General features: G+C 45.4%; 1 protein-coding gene across 1 annotated transcript in view; it reads right to left on the bottom strand.

The window, feature by feature from the left end:
* Positions 1-17,203, bottom strand: part of CCDC177 (coiled-coil domain containing 177) — a 56,759-nt gene that overhangs the window by 19,188 nt on the left and 20,368 nt on the right. The window contains exons 3-4 of the mRNA XM_006025201.1: positions 5,346-5,443; positions 3,809-3,951 (exon numbers count right to left, since the gene is read on the bottom strand). Coding sequence (XP_006025263.1) covers positions 3,809-3,951; positions 5,346-5,443 — 241 coding nt within the window. The remainder of the gene's footprint in view (positions 1-3,808; positions 3,952-5,345; positions 5,444-17,203) is intronic.

Below are 17,203 nucleotides of genomic sequence, written 5' to 3'. Positions count from 1 at the left end.
TAGGGAAAGGTTCTTGACTTAACTAGATAAATAAATATAGGCTGGAAATTAAAGAAGATTGTGAACTGTGAGAGCAGAAAGGTGCAGTAAGAGTTTTCCCGTTAAATTAGCGTAGCTTAAAGACCTAAATAATTTTAACTTAGAGATATATCAGCCTATGAAAGGGATTCTGGGACATTTTGCCTGCGATATAGCAGGGAATTGGACTCAGTGACTTAGCCAGTCCCTTCCATTACATTTCTCAATCCTTTTTATTGGAGAATCTTGATTCTGTTGATCATCCCAATCAGTATAACTGAGATGAGAGAGTGGCCACTGCGAATTTCTTTGTTGCTATCCTTGGATTCAAGCCTTGATCCTGCATGCTGAGAAGCATGTCAGGATTTGCTTAGCATGTTGCATGACTGAGCCTGTGATCAGTGAGCTAAGTCATGATTCCTCCATGTCCTAGTTTTTGCTGTAAAATGTTACTTAAATTGTAAGCTTTCTGAGGTAGGGGCCATCCTTTTGTCTAGTATTTATACAGCATAAACACAGTAGGGTCTTGGTTCTAGACTGTGGCTTCTGGGTGCTATTACCATTATCAGGTAGTGCTTGTAGAGGATCGGAACCTGGGACCTGGAGAAGGAGCTCCCTCAGAAATGCTAGAGGTAGGCAGCTGAAGTAGCTGGACCCAAGTGGGAGAAGATGAAGGAATAATGTGGGCAGAAAGGGCACAAGCAGAAGTTACATTTGTCAAATGATCAGCTCCCTGAAAGTCTTCTACAGCCATACCATGATACACATGCACAACTGCAGAGTGCTGTTAAAGTGACTGTTCATGCAACAAATTAAACCTCATCTAACAAGGGATCAGATGAAGGCACTCCACTTTGGAGCACCTTAGGGAACTTGTGTTCACTAGGCTTAATATGTCATGCAATCGAGGCTGGGCTGATGCAGCCCAGACCCACCCCTGGGACTGTCCAAAGGAGCGGGGGGGGGATGAGGGAAGGAGAGTGAGCTGTGGCTGGGATTTGCCCACACTGAACTGTGGGGGGAGGGGTGGAGCCCATCTGCCTTGCACACTTCCTCCCCCAGCTCAGGCCAGGGGAGTGAGCTGCAGCTGGGGTTTGCACATTCTGACCTGCAGGGGAAGGCAAGTGGACTAGAGCACCCCTCCTTCATCCCCTCCCCACTCTAGATCAGGTTGGGTAAACCGCAGGTGGCAGCTTGCTCCTCCTTCCCTATCTGCCTTCCTTTCCTGCAGACAGTCATAGAGCTGCAGTGGGGGCCAGGGCTAGGAAAGAGAGGCTGCAGACAGGCTTAATCCTCCTCCTCTCCTCCCTGACCCAACAGGGGAATGACTGCTGGTTCAGGGCAGAGGGGGGCACTCTAACTCATGGCACTTTATAGATTTCATAGACATTAGGGCTAGAAGGGACCTTGGAAGATCATCAAGTCCAGCCCCCTGCTCCAGGGGCAGGAAGTCAGCTGAGGTCACAGGATCCCAGCAAGATAAACATCAAATTGACTCTTAAGGGAATCCAGAGTAAGTTGCATCATTACAGTGAAATGAAAGCTGTTTCACCAGGGCTTTATAATCATGTTGCTAAAAAATCTTCTCTGGGCCCCAAATTAGTATACAAGGTCTAAGTCCAGAAGAGCTCTCTGAAAGTTTTAGAACGGGTTCATTCATTCAAGTTGTAGAGATGCTACATCACCTCCTGCTATTATCACCATCCTTTTGTATATTTAAGCAGAGGAATCTAAAACTTAAGTTTGTTGTGTTTTCTAGTAGTCAGTCTCAACATCAATACAGAAAATTATGGAAGCCAGCTTAGTATGTGAAGCATGAGCTACATTTTCAAAAAGCACATGCAACAACTAACATCTGACAATTCCAACCCCGTAAGGGCCATTCAAATAGAAACACATACCCTATCGAGACATAGATACCCCAAGATATCTTGATCCTGGCAAGTAGAGCACTAGGTGCAAATACAATGTAAAGCGCCATGAGTTAGAGAGCGAGGGCCTGCACATCTGTCAGCACCCAAAGTGGCTGCTACTCCATTGTGAAATAATTCTGCTCCTCCCCTCTGGGTAGGTTTCAGTCTATCTGCATGTTTTTTCATGAGGGTTGTTCTTTTTTTTTTCATGTTGTGAGTCCAGTCTTCTGAATAAGCAGCACAGAAAGGTGAGGATGGCTTTTTTTTTTGGTAAAGATATTTACTAGGTATTGGCTCTCTGAGACTAAATGGAAATTTTCCCAGTGATTTTTTTTGGTGAGGCTCTGAAATTGGGTCCTACTGCAGAAACCCATGCTGCCTGTAAAATTTAGTGCCAATTAAGTCTTTGGAAATGGACAGCCTGTAAGCAACAATCTTTCTTTTCCATGGAGAAACAATAGATAGGTCAAGAAGAAGTAGGAAAGAGCTCTAGGCCAATCTTGAAGCTTCCAAGTAATTATCTCTTTATGTAGGAGGGGTCCAAAGCACAGTGACAATTACATGCTATAATCCAGTAGAAGCAAAGATCTCTAAGTGGATGGTGAGCCCTCCATGTTCATCTTTTTTTTGTGGCAAGGATCATTTAGGGGCTACGTCACTGTTGTCTGAACCCTCATGGTGAAGTAGCTGTGAAAGTGTCACTCCCAGTTCAGTTTCTACCTGGACTGTTGAGGGCCCAGTAAGGAGCAATTCTAGTTGCCTCTGATGGCATCATCACTGTATTATCTAAGTGCCTTGAAGTCACTAGCATAACTGAAAGGTGCACTGCCTAAGTTACAGGTATGTGCTATCATATAGGATATGTTTAATTCTTCTTTGGTGGCTGCCTAAGAAACTTGTTAAGAAGCTTCCTATAAAATTTGCCTGATTTTGCTGTATTAACACATTAACAGATATGCTGCATCATGCATACATTTTATACATACAGGATGTGTCCAACATGCATGCACCTTTGGTTCCCTGGGGCCAACTAGCAGCGGTGCACCTTACGCCACAGCTATTTGTCCCCAGGGAATGCCCATGTCATGTGTGCTTTGGCATGCAGCAAGTTACCCCAGGGGTGGCATGGGAGGCTGGGGCCAGCACTGTGCTGGCCCCAGCAGCTTTACTTGGGGGCCTGGGGGCCTCCTGGGGCTGCAGCCATGGCGATCCTGCTGGGCAGAACTTGGCCAGCAGCCACAGCACAGCTCTTGGTGGCCCAGCTCCGTTTTTCAGCAGTGCATGCTGCTGAGCGTGTGCTGCACCAGGTTTTTTTTCTGGGTTCTTTTTCCTTTTGACCCCTGGATATTCAGGGGTCGAAAAAACCTGCAGAAAAAAAAATGATGCAGTGCACAATCGGGCAGTGCTCCCTTGCAGGGCAGGGAACACCTCAGTGTGCAGTATGTGGCACTGCAAACATGTTGCACGACTGTGCTCATCTAGACACACCCATTGGCAATGCATAGGGGTACACGCAGGTGCACATGCACCCCCTGAGTGTGGCGATGCACTGCCTGCGAAAAGGCGCCGCTGACATTGTCGGTGATGCCTGTGGTCATTCGCCACTCGCCACCCCCACTGCCACCAACACCGCCAGTGGCATCTGCGGGTAGTCACTGATTGCCACTGGCCACTGCTGCCACTTCCAGCAGCATCTGCAGGTGGTCGCCAACCACTGGTCAGCGCTCGCCACCCCCATCCCGACAGCACTGTGGCTGCCTGCAGCAGTTCCCCACTTGCCTCCGCCACACTCCTACTGTTGACAGTGCCACTGCTGCCTACAGGATCTCACCATGCCCCCCCCAGACTCCAGGGACATGTGGCGTTCATGGACTCACCTACAAACTCTAATGAAGTTGCTGCCATTGAAGTCAATGGTAATTTTGTTATTGACTTCAAAAGGAGCTGGATATAAGTATTCAACTCTGTTTTCAACTCTGACCATCGTACAGTTTGGCCTTAAATTGAGGTCCAACTCATGCTGGTTAGGATTGAAAAATCTATTGACAAAAACGTTGTAGCCACTTGACTGCTTCTCTGTGTTCTCTGTACAAGTAGGAAGGTATCACCTTCTTCATGGTTAGATGTTCCTGGGGCTATGTCCTGCCATAATGTGGAGATGAGACCAGTGTCCTTCCCTGAGGAAGGACCATAGGATCAGGCCACTTCCCTGTTGAAGTGCTGACTAGAATGAACCACTGGGACGAGTCAAGGGAACTGGCTCTCTTAACTGAGGGGAATTAATTGTGAGGGGAGCCCTGGGAATCTCTCTGGTCATTTCTGAGTTTTTGTCATCTTTATTGGGGAGGTAGTAAATGGAGCAGTGGCGTGTAAAAGAGCCACATCACAGACTAGAACAACCATCAGCATCAATAAACTAAACCAATGGGCCTGGAGAGGGAAATTATGTAACACTATATGGTGACATTGTTGGAGAATCAAGGGCAGGGACTGAGTTTTTTCCTCTCACTCAGTGGTTAGACTGCTGTGAGACCCCTCCCTGCTGAGCTTTCCAACCAGCATTCATGCATTATCTATTTGTCCTCCCTCAGGAAAAAGATTAACTTGAAATTAGTGTCATGATAGACACCGGGAGCTCAGACAGGCATCCAGAATTTGCACAGCTCATCTTGGGATAGAAGGGGCAAGGATATGTCTTTACTGAGTCACTTGTTATTCCAAGGATGCAAAAGGATCTCACCACTTTGAAAAGGAAGAGAAGGTTCTTGTTACTGGTAATAAGGGTTGGAAAGGCTTCTTTCCCCCTAGTATAGCTTGTAGCAGATCTGGGGCTGGAAGGTGGCAGCTGCCTCTGTGGAGCTTATCAGACTACAGAATATTAGGCTCTAGCTCAGGGGCAGGCAATTATTTTGGGCAGAGGGCTGCTTACTGAGTTTTGGCAAGCCATCAAGGGCCACATGACAGGCAGCCCAGGGCAGATTAATATTAATTTTCTAAATGTTTTAGGGGCCCCGCGGGCCGGATAGAATGTCCTGGCGGGCCGCATCCGGGCCCCAGGTCGCATTTTGCCCACCCCTGCATCTAGCTGTATTGTGTATTTTGCGCTTAGCTGGACAAGGGTAGATACCCTGCACCAATGGGAGCCCAATGGTAGGTAAGGCTCTGGCTTCTAGCATTCTGCCAGTTGGTTTAACTGATGTGATAGCAAAGCTATTGTCATTTCTGGTGTGTACCTGGGCTCCTACTGCTGCAACTAATGTAACTAGTCACAATTCTCCTTAAAATTCCCCCCTGAAATGAATACAAGGCTTCCCTGTTAAGGGTTTAACAAGCAGGTAAAGAGTGGGCAGGGAAAAGCCCAGAAAGCCAGTATTTTGAATGAATATTATGTTAGATTTTCAGTCGGTGACTTACTGAAAGGAAAGGGGAATTGCAGCTAGTGGAGCCAGTGGGAAACAGCCTCTGCCATGTGATAGCGTATTCAGTCTTGTAATCCTGGTAGAACTCAGTAACTGAAAGTAGGAAACAAAGCTGAGTGTCAGGAAGAAACTTTTGTGTGCGTGACACCTTTATTGCATGCTGTGGCACACTGGCAGCTTTCAGGTCTCCTTCCATGGAAATGTAAAAACATTAAGACAGAGGCCTGAGCCAAACCTTTTATACTGAAAGCCCTGCAATGTTAGCAGTGTTCGACTCCAAGTGGGTCCAAGCCACAAAATTCCTAACCCGAACAAAGACAAACAAGAATTAGTTACATGCATAGGACAACTTTTATTTTGCACATGTTGGCAACACCCAGATGTGGATTTTATATACCTAGTTAGGTCCTTACATCCCTTCTGCATGCATACAAAATGGAGGGGAGTTGTTTTGCCTTTATCAAGCCAAGTCACTGATCTTGATATTATTTTTGTTTTTTTCCACCAGAGGGCACTCGCTGTTCAGCTAATGTAACTCAAAAGGTGCCACTGTGGTAAAAAGCCCAGATCTCTGTCTCAGTCCTGGGGTGTAGGTAATTGGGGAAAAGGGGGTGTGTTAAGTAAGAAAAAGGCTTGGAGTTATGTAGCTAAAACCAAGTTGGAAGCTGTCCAGTTCTGTTAAGTAAAGTAGCAGTTCAGTCTCTGCCTCTCACTCACTGAGCACAGGGAAGCCTCTTATCTGCTGCTTTCTATCTTGGCCTCCCTTTTTCTGAGCTTGTGGTCCTCACTCGGGCAGAAGTCTTAACGATTTCAAGGAGCCCACTGATCATATTCCCTGAATGAAAGAGCCAAAGCTTTGTTCCTCAGGGAAGGTGGGAAGTAAGAGCTGGACTCGATCCATTCCCGTGCTTCAGAATGCAAATACAGTATAGATCCCCAGAGAAAGTGTATTTGGTTTGATTCTAGTTTCTCATGGACTTTTGTTTCTCTTACTTGCAGGTACATGTGAACGCCCATACCCACAACCTACTACCAAACTAATTAGTACAATTGGCAGCCTCTTCTCAGGAGAGAATTGTGTGCCAGGGGAAAAGTGGTTCTCCAAAACACTGCCTGAACTCCATGTGCCATGTAGCATGAGTCCCTCATGCCTAGAGGTTGTACCAAGAAGTTGACAACGTGGAAGGAAAGAGTATGTACCTGAAAGTACAAAGGTTTTTGGTTTTGACACTGATAAGGCAACTGTGACTGTGAGGCGCCGGAGGTGTTCAGCCCTGTGCTGGTGGTTTGGCTTCCCTTTTTGAAAAACGGTGTATTAAGCTCTTAAATGGGTTTATAGGAAGATAACTCCCTGAAGTGCACTTGTGTCAGACCCCTCGTGACATGACAGCTCACTCCTTTCTAGCTGTGCTTCTGCATCTCTGATTCAGTTAATGAACAAAGTGCATCTCTACCCCACCTTCTAACTGTGTTTCTGAGATTTTTAGGGCATGCAGCAGATTCAGGAAAGCAGTACTTCCCTCCCTAGTGTGTCTTATGCCAACTGGCTACAGTATAAGATGCCCATAAAAGTCATTGCCAAACCATAATTCATTGACAAAGTGGAACTGGTGTGATACAGTACCACGCCTGCTGAGTAAAAGCAAAATCTACAACCACTGGATTAGGAATTAATTTATGAATCAAATGGAACTGCAACAATAAGCATGCTTTGACCTTTGTGTGACATTTGTCTTGCATGCACACCAACCTCTGGCTTCTTTACTATTCATTCCATCCAGGAAGAGCACACACCAACTGCAGATGCTTCCTCAGCCTGACAAAGGGTATTTGTACCTGAAAGCTTGCAAAGGAGAATTTTCCAACTATTTGAGTTGGTCTAATAAAAGATACCAGATTTACCTAGAGAACCTTGTCTGCCTATGTCCTTAGACCAACACGGCTACAACCTATACCCCTGTAACCTGGCTGGTTTCACACTGCAGTGATTCAGATTAACAGTGTACACATGGATCTTATGAGAACTAACCAGAGAATGATGCTTCCATTTACTGGCAAATATTAAGCTTCAAAATGGTTAGAACAAGACCACTGAAACTTCTTGGAAAAAAAGAAAGAAAGAAAATATGCCCCACAAAAATCCATTCTCTTGAACAAATATGGGAGCTTTTTTATTCAAAAGCAGGCCCCTGGGTGGTGTCTTATCTGAGACCTCTGTGCATCAAGCAGCAAAGAGACTCAAGTCAGATTTTCTTACATCTCAGCTCATGCCCTAAACATGTTTATTGCACAAGGAAAACATTTTTTTCCAGTTCAGACTGATGTAGGGAGAACAAAGCAGTGAGGAATAAGAAACTAAAGTAAGTCAAGACAAACTCTTTTTCAATTGTGCTCACTGTGTTGTGTTTCAGAAGCCCTCAGCATCAGTCAGAGCAGAGGTATGTGCATAGCAAGGCCACTGCATCCTTATTAAGCATGGTTATTTGGGACCCAACAATGCCTGGGTGGCTTCTTCATGATACATTTGTTTAATGAGGAATGGAAGATACAGAAGGCACAGCAGAAAGGACCTGAAATTACTAAGATTCTGGTTTTCTGAACTAGGGGCTCCTGTGAGTCCTTGGGAAAGTCTTGTGGTCTCCTGGAAAAGGATTAAGATTTGATGTGGAAAGGTTGACCAAACTGTAGGATACCTGACAACCCTGTATGGATTTTGAAGTAAGGCTATTCCTCTCTTTTGAACCCTATTTCAAGGAAGACTTTCAGGAACACTTTTCATTGGTATACTGATCCTTCTTTTACCACATGGATGCTAATACCCACTGGGGGTATCATAGTCTCATAAGCAGTATATAAGTGGCCCTGGATGAATGTCAACCTCTGTAACCTCATGAATAGCATAGACGTAAATCCTCTTTCTAGGGAGTAATAGAACTGCAAAGTGTGAAATTCTGTATTTGCTTATATCTTGGGAAGCCACTGGGCAAGGCTGCAACCTGAATTTTGCTTGCATATGATTTCAGGGAGGAAGTGAATTCAAAACATTGGTAACACTCCTTGGAAGAGCCTCTTTAGTTGTGCTTTAATCTGCCTTTGGCCTCAGCTGATCTGGAAACCGCCAGGAAACTTGCTGTAAGTCAAATATATCTGCCTGAGATGACCTTTCTTGGGAAGAAAAATTAACTGGTAAACCACTCATGATATGGTAATCATGACACAAATGTACAGAAAAAATCACAGCTGGGTCCCATCTAGCATCCTTAAGTAGGGCTCTGTCACTATTCTCCTCTCAAAAAAAGTGAGTTAATTCTACAAAGCAGCTAAAATGATGACAGGATTAATTAGATATCGAGCTTCAGAGTGCAAACTGATTGACAACCAGATCAGGATGGTAATCCCAATCCCCATTCAAATGCAATGCACAATTTGCCAGTGGTCTTATGGGGAAGGTCTGTGGTACAGCAATCCTACGTAAAAGCATTCATTGATGTCTGTACTGTACCTGGAATGTGGCAAGTTTTATATAAATGCCAACTATCATTACTCCTCAAAAAATAAAACACAGGAGTAGTTAAATGTTAGTATCTAAGGAAAACCTTAAGGGAATACTGCTGTGTTTTTATTACTGTCTTTGATGACTGTAGAACAAAAACAGAAACAAAATCCTGTAATCAGAACACATAGGTTAAAGGAAGGAAAGTGCAATGCAGCAATTAAAGAATACCCCCAAAATACTTTAGACTCTGATGTGATTGAATTGGGGCCTTTACCTGCAGAGAGATGCCATTTTAATGAGGATTACAACAGACAAAGAACATCTTTAAGGTCATGACAATCAACAATCAAAGCAGTGGTCAAAGATACCAGAAACAGTAGGAGACTTTTCAGAGCTCTCTTCAGATGTCTGGAGGTTTTTTTCCCCTCCCTGACCTTTTTCTTTCTGTTTGAGGGCAGATAGAATCATTAAACCAAGAAGAAAAAGTTGATGGTAGAGGAGCCAAAGTAAAAATAATATAAAATAGAGAATGTATCAAACAGCAGCTGTGGAAACTCCTGGAGCCTTCTGTTTCTGGTTCTAGCTTCTGTCTTCCTCTCTTGGTTCATGTTTTTCAGCTGACGTGGCTTCTTTCTGCATCTTTATTTCAATGTGTTTACACAGAGGGCATTATTAATAAAGAGTTATTTGTCACATAAACTAATCATGTCTTCCATTGGATCAAACCAAATGATTGGAAATTGTTGCTACAGCTTATCATGGTTTTCCTGTAGTTTGTGATCCTTTTACTGCTATTATCAGAAGCAAAAATGAAGCTAGATGAGGCTGTTTTGCTTGAATAGTCTCTGCCCTCCCATATCTTATTTGTGGCTAATGATCTCTTATTTTGCATATGGGGAAGAAGAACCCAATAGGAACATATGAAATAGGAGATCTACAGTTATATGTTAATTTGAGGAAGAACAAAAGAATATAAAAGAACTCCAGTGGTCCATAGTCAATAGTGGCATAGGCAATAACAGATCTATATGTTAAGTGTTAATTTGAGGAAGGAGAGAGAAAAAAAAAACCCCAAAAGCCCTTCTTAATTCCATGCTGGAATTGATGGGTAATTGATGTTATGCATATGTGATTCTGTCGTGGTACAATTTCGCCCCAGGATGAAGTAGGATTAAAGTTGGGGCATGAGCCTATAGTACAGTTTTGCTGTACTATAGGCTCATGCACACCTAACAATTACAGCATAACAGCTGCTGCATCTGGAGCAGCAGCTCCTCCTTCTTCCCTTTAGAAGCTATTATAAGTGCATGTTTATCCATGTCCTCATTTGGGCCAGTTTGGTAAGTATGTCTATTACATCCACAGTGGCATGCAGTCAGTAGCCTAAGACAGCCCATACTGCTCTGAACAAGTTAATCTACTAAGTGCCATAGTCACAGTGCAATAAATACTACCTAAAATATAGACAAGCTGGATACTATTTCTGACATGATAAACAATGTTGGCATTTAAGCTGTTGCCATAAAGCTGTGGTAAGCATTTTATTAAGATGACAGGGCACAGTTCACACCTACCTACAAGTCATTACTTTGAGGTTTTGAGTTTTATACCAGCAGAAGTTTACTGGTATAAATATGGCTGTCAGGGGTGTAAAGAGGTGTAATCCTCAATTAACACAGTTGTGCTACCAGAAGCCCCAAGCATGTTTACTGGAATAGCTTGTTTTACTTGTATGGGCACAGGAAAATAAACCTTGCAAAGTGCAGCTATGCCATTCTATCTGATGTGGCATGGCAATATTGCTCTAGTAGTCTTAATATAGATATGACCTGGGAACATGGGAAAAAGTCTTCCAAACAATACCAACTGGAGCCACTTGGAAGTTCTGCACTAGATCCTCAGCAGCTGGCATAAATCATAGAATATAATGAGCTGAACCAGTTTATATGGAGTGAGGATCTGCATCTTTAAAAACAAAAAAAGGAAAAACAGGTATTAACAGGTATCCAGAAATGGATGGGCCACCAGCAAAGTGCTGCCATGACATACCACTGTTCGCCATATTGATCTTCTCCTTGTCTAAAATGCTGTTTTTATCATTGGATGAAAAAAAAAATCTATGATTTTGGAAGTAGTGGATCATTATTTATAATACCAGACCCAGTATGGACTTTTGCTCTAGTAGAGAGCAAAAAAGCATGCCTGTGGGTATGGGATTTGACTCCACCCAGCATACAGGCAAGAGCTCCTGCCTATATTCATGGAAATAATGCGTATTTAAAAGAAAAACAAACTTGGGGGTAGATGTGTGCAGTGCTGATAGGCTCACAGCTGAAGACACCCTTTTGTCGCTAAACTTCTTTTTTTACTTGTGCATATTTAAGGTTTTGAACTCCTGAGTATCAGAAAAATTAAGGTGTGTAAATTTATGACCTATTGCTGCCATCTGACTAATTCAGTCCATTTTTGGTAGAATCTTACATTAACTTTCTTTTCCTGCTCTTTGATCACAGGCATTTTATTTTAATGCCACGACATACACCAACAGTGGTCACTTCAAATTCACCACCATTTAATTTGTTCAGAAAGGCACAATCTTTTGTGGGCGACATCCTATTTCATCAGATGCTTAAAAGTTAATCTCTAAGGCAGGGGTGGGCAAAGTCCAGCCTGCAGACTGGATTGGGCCTGCAGTGTACTTCATTTCCCAGCAGCCCCTGACTGTGTTGCTGTGGCTGTTTTCCATGGAGACCCCAGTAGCGGTGGTGCCATGACAGCGCGGAAGCAGGGTTTCCATGGAGACGGGGCCCCAGCAGCAATGGCAGGATGCGCTGCTGGGTGGGGAACCGGGGACGTGTGGGCAAAGGATTGCAGCTCTGCCCCAGCTCCGGACCACACTGTCACTTCTGCAGGATCCCAATCCCAGCCCTGGAACAGCTCCCTGCCCAGCCATGAGCCCTGCCAGTGTTGCTGGGGCTGGTTTCCACTGAAACCCTGGCCTCCTGCTGTCACAGTGCCACCGCTACTGGGGTCTCCATGGAAACCAGCCGCAGAGACGCTGAGCAAAGACTGCTGGGAAATAGAGTCGGGCTGCTGGCTGGATCTGCCATTTTGCCCACCCCTGCTCTACGGTGTGACTCTGCCCTACCTCCAGCCTGACATTAAACTAACAGGCTAATGACCTCTCTCATCTTTTCTGTGTTTCTGTTCATCTCCCTGTTTTCTTACCTTGCCCAGTTCTTTTCTCTTCTGCACCCTTTGTGCATCTCCAGATGAGTATGCACATGCAGTTTGTTGCACCACAAAGCAGTCTGAGATGCCAGAAACTGCATGTGGTACATACTCACCCATTCACATAGTGTCAAAAAAAAACAAGTGTTACGTCTCAGCTCTGTATTCTTGGGGAACCCTGGTACAGGATGCAGTCTGTCTGACTCACAAAGGACTCACCCCCCTCCCCTCCTCTACCTAAACGAAACTGATTAAGATGCAGTGAGAGACGCACCTAAGACCCTCACCAGATAAGGGTGACGAGTGAATCAACTGCCCTAGGTCTCATTTACATGAGAGATGGAAAACAGAAAGCCTGAAGCAGAGGCTGCAGTGAATTCTGGGACCAGAGAAGCAGGAGAGCGCTGCATGATGGGGAATCTGTGCTTCCAATGTTAATCAACCCATGTTCACACACATCCAGCTCAGCATTTATCAGACCAGTTCTAATCTGGATTTGCTAAGGACTTTTCCCCCCCCAGACACACACACACAGCTCTAAGTTTAATAGGCATCTCGGGCCGTACATTCCCCGGTCCCACTATGGGAGGCCTATTTAAACTTGATTGACTAAAACTCGGTTGCCGGGTTAGGGAATGCTGAGGCAAGAGACCGAGTCAGAGGGGGTATGGGCAACATTTGAACAATGGTTAAGGGTTCATCACAGCATCCAGCCTGCTGGAGCCCTAATCCCAGGTGTTGTCATATCTTTCCCGAGACGACTGGTGGGAGTCCTCTCCACAAAAGGTTATGAGCACCCCAATAATTGTTTTAAGTCTGTTAAAAGACTATAGTAAGATCTGGAAAAGTCATGCTAAGCTGAGGCTTGTGCACAACAAGTAAAAATCCAAAATCCTGATGCTGCAAGCTATCTATTGTTCCTGAAGAAACCATGAGATATCCCATCAGTATATCTGCCACCCATAGGAATCTCAAGCTGGCTCCCAAGTATTTGGGTTACTCCCTAATCTTAAGTGTTTCCTGATTATCAATCAGTTTCCTGAGATGGTCCAAACCAGATAACCCCTTGTCAATAGAAAAGACAATGATTTACACTACTGAGGGTGCTTCAAAGCAGCTGAACTGAGGGTATAAAAATCTGTAAGTGTGTGTGCTGCTAGAGGGAGAAGAGGAAGAGGAAAAGGAAGGAAAAGAAGTAGAAGCAGGAGGAAAGAAGGAGAAGAAGAAAACCCCTGTGCTGACACCATCCCCTGTCGTTCTTGGGACGCTGGAAGAACAGATCATCTCTCCCTTCAAGGACTGTGCTACAGACTGTGCCTGTCAGCTTTGCAGCCTGAGTACCGTGGACTAGGTGAGATCCCAGCGTTCTCTGTCTTCTTTCTAGGCATAAACTTCTGAACCTGAACTGTATCAGTTAAGCTTGAGCTAAGTTTCCCCAAATACTTAGTGAAACCAGGGTAGTATTGTCATTGTTGGTGTTTGTTTTTCTTTTGCATGTCTATTACTACTAGTACTATTATATATTTCATATGCTTAGCAATAAATAACTTTTATAGTCAAACTGGTAGTAATTGGGTATATTTTTTCCTTCGCTGCTTCTCTTTCCTCCCGTGCTCTGCAGCAACGCTTCTTTTACCTATGCTAAAGATCCCTGTGAAGCCCAAATTATTGTGGGGTCTGCTCATCAAGAGGCCAAAGATTGGGACGTGCTGAGTTTGAAACACATAAGGGGATCAGCTTGTATAGGCTGATTGACCCAGTTTGACTCAGACGTGCCCTTATGAACTGAATGCTGGCCCATGAGGGTGTCAGCTGGACACCCAGCCGGATTCAGAGGGATTCTGTTTACCTGTGTGCTTGTGTCTGACTGCATTTTATTGTTGCTCTTATGAACTGATTCTTGGCATATGAGGGTGTCAGCCTGTCCATGCTGATCAGCCCGGCCAGGTCAGGCGTGTCACGTTAATTTGTGTGTGTTTGTGTGTATGACTGATTTGGTGACTGGAGGAACCCAGCCCATTGAGATTGAGTCCTGCAAGATAGCTCCACTGGGGGTCAGGGCTTGCAGAAGGGAGAAATACAGCTCTGTATAGTAACACAAGCAGCACATTGACAGAATCACCAAGACCCTAGAAACTATCCCTAATAAATGAGCACACTCCAAAGTAATGGGCAGATTTGGTAACACAAGCCACCCGCTAAAAAAAGTAGTGTGGTGCACACGGCAGCAGCATACGTCAACAGAAAGGGAGCCTGGTCAGGCAGAGCCATGCTCTTGCTGCCAGCCAGGCTCCAAGCAGCTGGTTCAGCACTGCTGCTGCCCTGGGAGGTCCCCAGGTAAGGCTGCTGGGGCCAGCACAGGTGCTGGTCCTAGCCTCCCCTACCCCACCCAGGTCACTTTGCCGTGCACTGGAGCACACATGCAGAGGCATGCCTGGAGACAAATAGCACTGGCACAAATATGTGTCACTATTTGTCCCATGGGAAACGCATGCCCCTGCACATGTGTGCTCATTGAGATGTGCCCTTTGGGTCTTCAGGTTTTTAGTTCCTAACCTTCCTCCACTTCCCTGTCTGACATCCCTCCTAAGTTACCTTATCACCATTTTACTATCTCGACCTTTTCTTCAGCATTATATTTTGACAAAAACACCAAAATGAAATAGAACCATGACATGTTTTCTTCTAAAAATCAACTTATTATTAAGAGACATGAACAAATGAAAACCCTAAAACCAATAAAATTAATAGTAGTGTTGATGTTGTTACCAGGATGGCCCAGGAAATATGTGAGAGGCAAGAATTCTTGTGCGGGAATCTTTTATTGGACCAACTGAACCACTGGGATATACACAGGCAGGGTATCAGACATCACAAGCTTGCCTGTGTCTATCCCAACCATGGAGGTGGTTCACCTGTGACAATTCTTGCTTCTTGCAAAAAAGTTGATGACATGATTACAGATTATGACCTTTCACTGACCCCCCACTTCCATTTCCTGCTACCTCTTCTTGTATAATGCTGAACTGTTTGTTAAGTTTTTTGAGAGACTGACTCTGTTTTTATAAGGCTTGAAAGGAGTCATAATTTTGATATGAGTGCCAACCCTCTAGAGGTGCAAGATGTAGGTAGTCCTCTACATAGGATGAAAGAATGGAAGGGCCTGTTTCCTGCCTTTGTCTGTCAGGGGAAATAAACTTTCTGTAATGAGGTCCTTATCAGTTGATGGGACTAGGTCTCTAAGTCAAATGTTCCATGTAGAGAGGGGTAGTTAGCCTTACTAGTCTGTAGTAGGGCAGAGGGCAGGGTAGAGTGGCACCTTATAGACTAACTAAATACCTAAAAGGCAATGAGAAAGAGCATGGAGATGAGCTTATATCTATGACCATGGAGGAAAGGAGCAATGGACTCAAACTTCATAAAGATAAATTGTGGATTCTCCATCCCTGGAAATGTTTAAGAACAGGTTGGACAGACACTTGGCTGGGGTGATTTAGTCAGGGTTGATCCTGCCTTGAGCAGGGGGCTGGCCTAGGTAGCATCGTGACGTCCCTTCCGGCCCAATGTTTCTGCCATCCTAATGCACAGAGGCATGAGCCATGATAAGGAACAACTTGCTTTGCCATACTACCTGGTATCTGATGAAATAAGCTGCTATGAATGAAAACTTATGCTTCTCTAAGTTAGTGCCCCTCTACCCCCCCTGCCTTCTGCCAGTGTTCAGGGGCACTGGGAGTCTGAAGATGGAAACAGTGTTTGGAGAAGCAAGGATAGAGATACATTGTAGACCAGCAGTTCTCAGCTTTTTTAGACAAGGCACCTCTCAGAAAATGCCAGGTGTTAGTTTTCACTTCCTTTTTTACTTCTGTTTCAATTCTTCTGTTTCAAAGAACTCAGAAAGACTGCATCAGCACAAAGCGTTGCTAACAACTGGATTCCCATTTGAAATCTCCGGGTTTATCTTGATGATCACATTTGCACACCTGTCAGTGCTAACACCCCAGGGAATGGATCTCAAGGCACTGCAGAATGCTGGGCCCTGTGGTTGTAATCACTGTTACAGACCAACAAATCGGAGATTTGGGGCTTTCTCCTGTTCATTCCCTTCTCTCCCCACCATGTATCATAGAATCATAGAGAAGTCGGGCTGGAAAGGACCTCCAGAGTCATCAAGACCAACCCCCTGCCTGAGGCCAGATCATCCCTATCCAAACCATAAGGATCAGGATTGTATTGGTTGCTTGGTTGACTAAGTGTGTTGGCTGCAACCAAGGCTGGGGATTGCAACTGGGCTCCTGCCAGGATCTAAACCAAGAGGTTCCTGGCTAGAGGTCTTGCCCCTCCACTTGTGGTCGACCGATCACTGTACTTGGGGTCAGGAAGGAATTTTACCCCATGACCAGATAGATGTGGATTAGGGTGTTTGCCTTCCTTTGCAGTGGGGAACACAGCCCTCCTCATGGCGTCTCTTTGCTGGTTGCTCCTGCCTCCTCCCCCGCTCCCCTTTTTGTGCTATATGTGTCAGGGTATTTTTAAGCCTCCCCAGAGGCCTCGCACGTTGGCTGCGGATAAGGCTGGGGACTTCAACTGGCCTGTGCCAATGCTTCTGCCTGGAGCCAAGCCAGAGGTCTCTGGCCAGAGGGGCTTGCCCTCTCCTCCGAGTGCCGTATTTGAGGTCAGGAGGGAATTGCATCCTCTGGTCAGCTGGGTCCAGACTGGGTGGGGGGGTTGTCTGCCTCTGTGGCAGGGTGCGTGGCCTGGACCCCAGACCTCTGGAGTACGTAGACAGCAGTGTTGCCAACTCCGGATTTTTGGCATTGTTCTTAAAGACTTTTCCCCGAAGCTTTGCGGTGCCAGGGCGGGGGGCAGTCAGGCAGAGCGGGCCCAGGCTGGGGGGTGAGTGGGACCAGAGCGGCCCGCGGGGCCCTGCGCTGTGCCCTCTGGGGCGCCTTTGCAGCCCCACGTCTCCACTGCTCTCGGCCCATCTGTGGTACGCAGACAACCTGCCAGTGATAGGCACCAACAGGTTAATTATAATAACTTTGTATGACAGAAGTGTGCTGGTGGGACTCGAGGTGGCACGCTTTTAAGTGGGTGATGCGCAACGTGTCCGAGCTCGGCCACCG

The sequence above is a fragment of the Alligator sinensis genome, unplaced genomic scaffold, assembly GCF_000455745.1.
Source record: "Alligator sinensis unplaced genomic scaffold, ASM45574v1 scaffold768_3, whole genome shotgun sequence".
Classification (NCBI taxonomy): domain Eukaryota; kingdom Metazoa; phylum Chordata; order Crocodylia; family Alligatoridae; genus Alligator; species Alligator sinensis.
Note: the sequence above shows the minus strand (reverse complement) of the source record. Positions and strands in the feature narration are given on the sequence as shown.